Source organism: Camellia sinensis, chromosome 15 (genome assembly GCF_055761805.1).
Source record: "Camellia sinensis isolate YWXY chromosome 15, ASM5576180v1, whole genome shotgun sequence".
NCBI classification, from domain to species: domain Eukaryota; kingdom Viridiplantae; phylum Streptophyta; class Magnoliopsida; order Ericales; family Theaceae; genus Camellia; species Camellia sinensis.
Window position 1 is genome coordinate 38,672,917 of NC_138975.1, and position 8,128 is coordinate 38,681,044.

General features: G+C 36.8%; 1 protein-coding gene across 4 annotated transcripts in view; it reads left to right on the forward strand.

Moving 5' to 3' along the window:
* The window catches only part of LOC145813928 (phosphatidylinositol/phosphatidylcholine transfer protein SFH13-like), a 28,620-nt gene extending 20,951 nt beyond the window's left edge, over positions 1–7,669 (forward strand). For 3 of the 4 annotated variants that reach the window (XR_014357361.1, XR_014357362.1, XM_082910351.1), the window contains 3 exons: positions 349–507; positions 7,010–7,085; positions 7,309–7,669. Coding sequence is in view for 1 of the 4 variants with exons in the window: in XM_082910351.1 (XP_082766477.1) it covers positions 349–507; positions 7,010–7,085; positions 7,309–7,335 (262 nt within the window). In the remaining 3 variants the exon portion in view is untranslated. Of the gene's footprint in view, positions 1–348; positions 508–703; positions 6,371–7,009; positions 7,086–7,308 lie in introns of those variants that run through there. The other variant, XR_014357360.1, reaches the window with a different exon arrangement.
* Positions 7,670–8,128: the final 459 nt, after the last annotated feature.

Genomic DNA, 8,128 nt, shown 5'->3' on the forward strand with positions numbered 1-8,128 from the left:
TCTTATTAGGGCGTGTTTTTCGTTACCGTTATTCTTCTTATATTACACATATCTATATATCCAGAATCTTATGTGTAGTGTACATGTATGTATATATATGTTCATGTTTCAGAAGAGAAGTGATTTTTTCATGAGCATTATTAATACAAAATGTAAGAAATGAGGGATTTTTGTTAAATGCCATTGTTGAAATTGAATGCTTTTGCTATAATTTCGAGTGTCACTGTTTGTCATACACTCTGATTTTCTCAGTTATTTACTATTTGTAATAGTTACAGAGCTCTATGCGATAATCTAATAGTTTTCTCAGCTATTTACTATTTGTAATAGTTTCTTTTTTCTTTCAAGGAAAAAGAAAAAGAAAAAGAAAAGTTGTCTACAGGGGGTTTCTTCAATTTCAATAGATGACATATGCAGTGAAAAAGGGGAGAGTGTCACCCAGGAATTACATAAAAAACTCGCTGACAGGGATTTGTTCCCCCCTGATGACTACGATATCTTGTTGAGGTTAGTCGATTCTTTTAGAAATATGACAGTTTTTGTAAAATTTAATGTATAAAGAGAAATAGAGAGAGAATAAATTGTATGTATTATTTGATTGATGATTGATACATATTATGTACATGGTTGGTCTCCTTTATATAGGAGATGTGGGTGGAGAGTAGGTGTAGTGGAGTAGGTGGAGTAGGTGGAGTAGGTGGAGTTGTGTAGTGGAGTAGGTGAAGTGGAGTAGTTTTAACAGCCCCCCTTCAAACGCAAGGAGGATAGACACTAACCAACTTGAGTTTGGAGAGAGTAACAAAACAGGAAAGTAAACTGATGAATAAAATAAAATAGGATAGGAGACACGGTAGGGTCGTGTCAGACCGTTGTAGGAGATAATGTCTGGACAGTTTACGAGGTCACACCGGACCGATGTAGAAGCTAATCGGAATCAATGTCGGGACAGTTTATGGGGTCATGCCGGACCGTTGTAAAAGCTAACCGTAATCAATGTCGGGACAGTTTATGGGGTCATGCCGGACCGTTGGAAAAGCTAACCGGAATCAATGTCGGGACAGTTTACAGAGTCTTGTCGGACCCATGAAGGAGCTAACCGGAATCAATGTCGGGACAGTTTACAGAGTCTTGTCGGACCCCTAAAAAGTCGCACCCTCAAAAGGTGTGCCTAATCTTTCAAAAGGCGTGCCATCAAAAGGCGTGCCCAATCCATAAAAAGGTATGCCGGACATTATGGCGATGTGCGTGACTACCTTGGCTTGCGCGCCCATGTTGTCGTCTAGCACCGAGCGGCGCACGATGCGCGTGTCTGCCTTGGCTATTTAACCAAGACGGAGGCTGAGGTTGAGGCAGAGACTGAGATAAAAACCTGCTAAAAACCTCTGAAAAACTCTTCGTTTTCTGAGAGAGATACTCTGTAACACTCTGTTGCATCTGAAACACTCAGCAACCCATAACATGACCTCTTCTTCCCGTGGTCTGCTCACTCTCTTTCCAGACCTCAACGAGTCCACAAGGGAGATAACTGGTGCGGTTGCCCTTGAACCTCAACCAAGCGCCCCTGAGTTTGCTCCGTTGACCTTTCCTATGCGGTCTGTGGAGCAAAGAATGGCAGCACAATCAGATATTGAGGCCAATCAGTATACATTGAAGTCATGTGTGGAGACGATGACGGCAGTCACAAACTTGTCGCACCGGCTTCAGAGTAGGACAAATGAGGTGCAGCAGTTAAACGCCCAACTGGCTCTGCTCCAGCGCATGTATAAGGATGCGCGAGCAGAAATATGTGTACTAAAGGCGGAAAACAAGGAGCTGAAGCAGAAGGCCACCGTTATGTTCCGATTTGGAGGTTCGCCATATGCTGCAGTGGAGGAGCAGGAGGGAGTGAAGGTGCTCGGCGGCGCGGGAAACACAGAGGCAGCACCGTCAAGGGCCGCCCAGGACGGAGGCAAGAAGAAAAGACCGGCGGCAGAGTAGAGAAGAAAAATCCCACTGTGGGTGTGGTTGTTTTGTTGTGGTTTTGTTTGTTTGTTTGTTTGTTTGTTTTTTTTTTTTTTTTTTTTGGTGTAGAATGGTGAGCGGGGTGAATCCCTGATATGAATAAAACAAGTGTGTTTTGCAAACTCGAATGGGAGGTGTGGTAAGGCAGAAAAATCAATTGGAATTAATGTAGTTTTGTTTTTTTTTTTTTTTTTTTTTTGGTGAAAATAATAATAATAATAATAAATAAAATGAAGTGTTGGAAGACAGTGGAATCAATGAAGGCTAGTATAATATATTTGAGCGGGGAAAAGAATGATGGGTATGTTGATTATATAATAAAATAAAAGTGGGTATTTGAAAGAGATTAAAAGTGGTTTGGAGAAAATAAATAAAAATAATAGATTTTGAAATCAAACGGAGGAGAGAGAGAGGACAAGCCCACGTGGGTGTCTTGGCCAACGGTTTTGTTAAAACCTGCGTTGTTGTTGTTGTTGTTTTTTTTTTTTTTTTTTTTTTGGTTTAATAATAATAATAATAATATATTAATGGCGAAAGCATGTGCGCTGGTAGGTTGGAAAGTGTTTGGTGGTGTAAAATGGATGAAAAGAAAAAATAAAGAAATAAAAGAAGAAAAGTAAAATGGGTTTGAAAAACTAGAGAGAGAGAGATGTCTCTGTGTGTCTGGTTTGCTCAGATCAAAGGAGATTGGAAAACCAAGCAAACACATTATTGAGAGAAAGCTTCTGTGATAGTGACTTTAAAATCCCAATACTAATGTGATGCTTCCACCAATTTCTCTTCCTCGTCTTTCTTGCCTCCGGAGAACAACTTATATCCCCCAAAGAAAAGCAAACCCCAGCCAGATAAAGAGACAATCACAAAATGCTCTTCCTTCCATTTAGATGGACTCATTGGATTTTGCCAGAAATTAACCCTTGGAGGTCCATGGTGATCAGTGGCGCCAGCAAGGCCGCGGCGCTGTTTGCGGCCTGAGCTGATGAAGTCGGAGAGGAGAGCTGAGAAACGATTGCGGCTTGACGAGCCGCCTTCAACGCCCAGGAGGAAGCCATAGCTCAGAGCTCGTCGATGGTCGTCTCGGGACTGAGATCGGAAACTCCACGAATTCGAGACGGAGAGGGAAGCTATTGGTGACCCCCTTGATGTTGGATGATAGTATGTTGTGGGTTAGCAGCCTCATCTCTGTGTGTGTGTCATGCCCATCATTGTTGCAGACATGGTGTTCGACGAAATGTCCCAGAGGGATTTTGGGTTTGCTTCGGCGAGGTGGTGAAGAAGAGTGAAGGTATGTGTAGAAAATTCTAGCGGACTAGGTTGAGGTCCGGCGGGCGGCCAAGGCGAGGTTGCCGCCCGCCGGTGAAGCGAAAAATACTAAGTTCTTAACCTTGCTCTGATACCATGTAAAATTTAATGTATAAAGAGAAATAGAGAGAGAATAAATTGTATGTATTATTTGATTGATGATTGATACATATTATGTACATGGTTGGTCTCCTTTATATAGGAGATGTGGGTGGAGAGTAGGTGTAGTGGAGTAGGTGGAGTTGTGTAGTGGAGTAGGTGAAGTGGAGGTGGAGTTGTGTAGTGGAGTAGGTGAAGTGGAGTAGTTTTAACAGTTTTCCTTCTTCTCTTTATTTTTATTTTTATTTTTATTTTTATTTTTCTAATAAAGAGCATGTATAATAATTTACTGAACAAATTCACTGGTTTGTCTAGCTAGTTTCACTAATTTAGTTTGTATAGTTAACACTTTGTTGGCTTTAGGTTGAACCACATAAATTGAAAGAAATAGTTGTAGATTCATTAGTCTCATCTCATTAATGTCATTTCAATGAGAATGTTTTTTAGTTCTTGATTTTTTCTTCCAGCAACTTTCATTCAGAGTTAGGGTGTTATGAATTTAATGAATGTAGGTCGTCTCTCCATATTTCAATTTCACGTTGTCTTTTGAGCTGCTTTCCAAGACAGTGGTCCTATTTAACTTCTATGCACCAGCCTAGAAATTTGATAGTTACTCTTTGTTCTTGGATAGCTTCCCTAGTCTGTCTCACTCACACGTTGTTATGCCCTGCAAGTATGGTGAATTGAAAGCTAGGAAGCATGGATACGAATACGATACGATACAAATATGGTGATACAACAAAACAAAAAAAAGGGTACAGATACGACTAGGATACGTTTGTGAAAAATATACTTTTAAAATTGTTAGTAATAAGTTACACATAAGTTAAAGAATGTTGAGAAACCACAATCTAATTTTATAATGCAAAATACTAACCTTTGAGAATTAGGTATTCATTTAAGCTAGTAGCTTGTTTACCTTTTAGATTTTCAATAGGTCTTACAAATATTTCATTTCAATATCAAGTCTAATATGTTTATATTATAATAATAAAACAATACAACTTGTCCCTGTGCTTTTCCCTTTGGCACAAGTAAAAATGTTGAATTCAAGTTTACTTGCTTATTTATTTATTGATATTTAATTTATCATTAATATATTCTCTTGTTAATCCTTATTTTCTATGTAGTTATAGGGTCAATTTGGTAAATTGTATTATTTAACTCACTATGTTCTTATCAAAGAACTAAACAAATTATTAGAAAAATATTCTTATAGTTATCCTTGCAATTATATTATATTATAAGTATATTTTCTACTGTTCAAATTGATTGAAAGTGTACTCCGAAAGTAGTGTAATGTTTGTAGATTATCATTTTATTAACTGAGTTCAGTTACATTTTATCACTTTGATCTGTTGTGACATCAGTCAAAAATCTACTTTGTGGGATGCTGAGTGAGACGAAATCTTGCAAGGAGCCACTCTAAAGTTTGAAAGGGACCTATGTATATCCAAAAATCTTTGCTTGGCAGTAAATTTGTTCTCATTACTTAAAAATCACATTTTCTATCTGTAAGATTGATAGTTTTAGGAAACTGATACACGTACACCATTGTTTCTCGAGCAATGAGTGAGAAATTTGTTGTTGGAGCATCAAATTTCAAATGGTAATGATCAACTTGATTCAAGTTTCAAATGGTATCTAAAATTTGGCAGCATTACATAATTGCGGATTACAAATTACCATAACAATTGTAATGATCAACTTAGTGGAGCTCCTCGCTTGGCTAGATAAAGATAATTCCACCCTAGAACTAAAACAACTATATAAGCACACACTTCTTCACAAAGCAAGCTCTTCAGGTCCTGACTTGCTGGTCCAGTTATCCTGTCACATTATTAATGATATTACCAATCAGTGAACTGCTAATCGATGAGGGAGGCCAATTACTTTTGGTGTGAAATTTTAGATGATCTATAGATATGACTTGTTATTCAAAGACAGGTAGACAATGCTCTTGAACAGTGGTTGAAACTACAGGTCTGTTTGCTTTTCAAACATTGTTGAATACTTTTAGAATTTCTTCTTTTGAATTTGGAGGTTTTCAATCATCCTAAAATGGAAGTGGACATAGGAGTTCGAGGATGTGGTATCAGTTTTGCGTCAAACTGTGGTTTCATTGAAAACTAACACTGCAGATGTTGTCCATTTACAGAGTTATCTTGCCCATCTACCTTGCTATTAATCAGTGTTGTCAACTACTTTTCCTGTTTTTATTTATTTATTTATTATTCTGATACATTCAACTGGTTTTATTGATGACAATCCGTTGCATTACAGTTTGCACCATTCATGACAATCCGTCTTTTCTTCCTTATTGTCAACCTGTATTTGTTCTTTTTTCTCCTATGGGAGATGAATTGAAGCAAGTTCTCTGCAGTGTTCATTATACCCTATGACATATCCAATGCTGTGGCTTTTGTTTGAATTATGTGCTTCGAGTATTAGTTTTCTGACATGATTCATTTTGTGGCACCTCGCTTTTGTGGGTTTATCATAACAAATAATGGATCTGGTCACCGTGTAGCTGGTTTGAGGTAAGATAGATCACCCCATGATTTCTATGATAGAATCACTGTTGATGTCTCATTTTTTTAGGTGTGAAAGCACTCATGTTATGCATAAGTCCTTACAAACAAGCTTTAGCCCTACAAGGAAAGATTATAAAAGGATAGTGAAGAAGTAAACTCTAAACAGTCAAAATATTACTCTCTGTCTGGGGCTACTCTTGTCCCTCAATAATGTAGCCTGCTATTTGTCGAGGAAGAACATACTACAAAAAAATTTAGTCAAAAAAAGAAATAGTGAGTTCCATATGCTTTATGATTTTTTGTTTGTTTAAAAAAATCTCTGTTCTTTTAAATTCTGTCTTCTTTGGGCGGGGGAACAACAGTGGGCATTAATCTGTCTGCTTAGGTACAAGGAATATCAACTTCAAGACTACATATCATGTTTTCTAAAACAGGTACACATCGATCATTGTATGTGTTTAGCAGTTTAGAGTATCGATGCGAGAATACCATTTTTTGGTTGGTTTTTTAATCTTGCTCCTTTCTTCCAACTAAACAACACCCATTACTGGGAGTGCTTAAGGAGTTGTCTCGTGATATCTGATGACTGTAATAACCTGTCCAAAAAATATAAGGTCCATTTTGCGACTTTAAACTCTCATTTCTCGTCTGTTTCGTATGAATTAATGGTAAAGTTTTCACCTCTCATTGCAGACTCTTAAACAATACAAACTGGCAAAACTGACCCCCATTGCTGGTTGTTGTCGACCTCCCTTATCCTTTCTCTTCTTCTGAATAATTACATTTTGGTCTCTCTCTCTCTCTCACACATTATTTTCTTTTCCTTTTCTTCTGGGTCTCAATTCCTTATTAACTGTGGTTATCCTGCTATTAATGCTTCATACTATGACTTGAGCTTTCTCCCAATCAGTTCCAACAAGGATTGCAAAATTTACAAAAGTTCCAAGGCAATCAAGTGCTACAATTGTGATTTCTGCTAGTAAACATTACTACTTTCCCATCTTCTCCCTCTACTACCTCTGTTATATGAAATTTGCATTTCCCTTTTCTTTTCCTGTATTTCATGCTTCCAGGGCAGGAGTTGCACAATACATGAAAACTGAATGGAGGGTGGTTGCAATCTTTGATGTGGTTCTGTTTGTTATTTTGGTAAGAAACTCCTCTCCATCAAGTTTGGGACAATTCTCAAATTATCTTTTTGTTATAAGAAAATGAAGAATGACAGAAAATATGGAATAAGAATTTCATTTTTTATATTCTACTGTTCAAATTGACTGAAAGAGTATTCCGAAAGTAGTGTAATGTTTGTAGATTATCATTTTATTAACTGAGTTCAGTTACATTTTCTCACTTTGATTTGTTGTGATATCAGTCAATAATCTACTTTGTGGGATGCTGAGTGAGACAAAATGCTGCAAGGAGCTACTCCAAAGTTTGAAAGGGACCTATGTGTCTCCGAGTCTTTGTTCGACAGTAAATTTGTTCATATTACTTAAAAATCACATTTTCTCTCTGTAAAATTGATAGTTTTAGACAAGCAGATACACATACACCATTGTTTCTCAAGCAATGAGTGAGAAATTTGTTGCTGGGGCATCTCTTTTTCTGTAGTATTACAACTGTGTAAAGGTTTTATCATTTGTGTGCTTGTGTTAGAGAATGCCAGAAAAAATGTTGTATACATCACATGCTTCAAAGGAAGTTATTATTATTATTATTATTTCAAATTCGATGCCTCAAAATGGTGCATTTTTTTTATTTTTCAGATTACAACACATGCTTGTAATTCGAGTTTGTTACATCAGTTCAAAATTTGGGGACTGTTTTATTATTAGAAGGTTGATGATACGTGCATCTCATCAAAGAAGAGCTAATCCCAGTTGGATTCATAGGAAATTTCAACACTGGTTATTGAAAAGTTGTTTCTTCTGTCTAAAAGAAGAAAACTAACCTTCAAAACTAACTTTACAGGACCTTCTGCACATTCTTCAACCGTAAAATGTCTATTATTAAAGTTCATGTCTGTTTTACAAAATCCAAATATTTTTAAGGGTAAGAGCATCCTAATCCTTTTATCAATTTTTTTTATATCAAATTTAAATTTAACATAAAATAAAAAAATAGAGGTTAAATATACTCCCAACCATCTTATCAAATCTGTATAAAATCAAGTGAGGTAATTTTTCACCAAA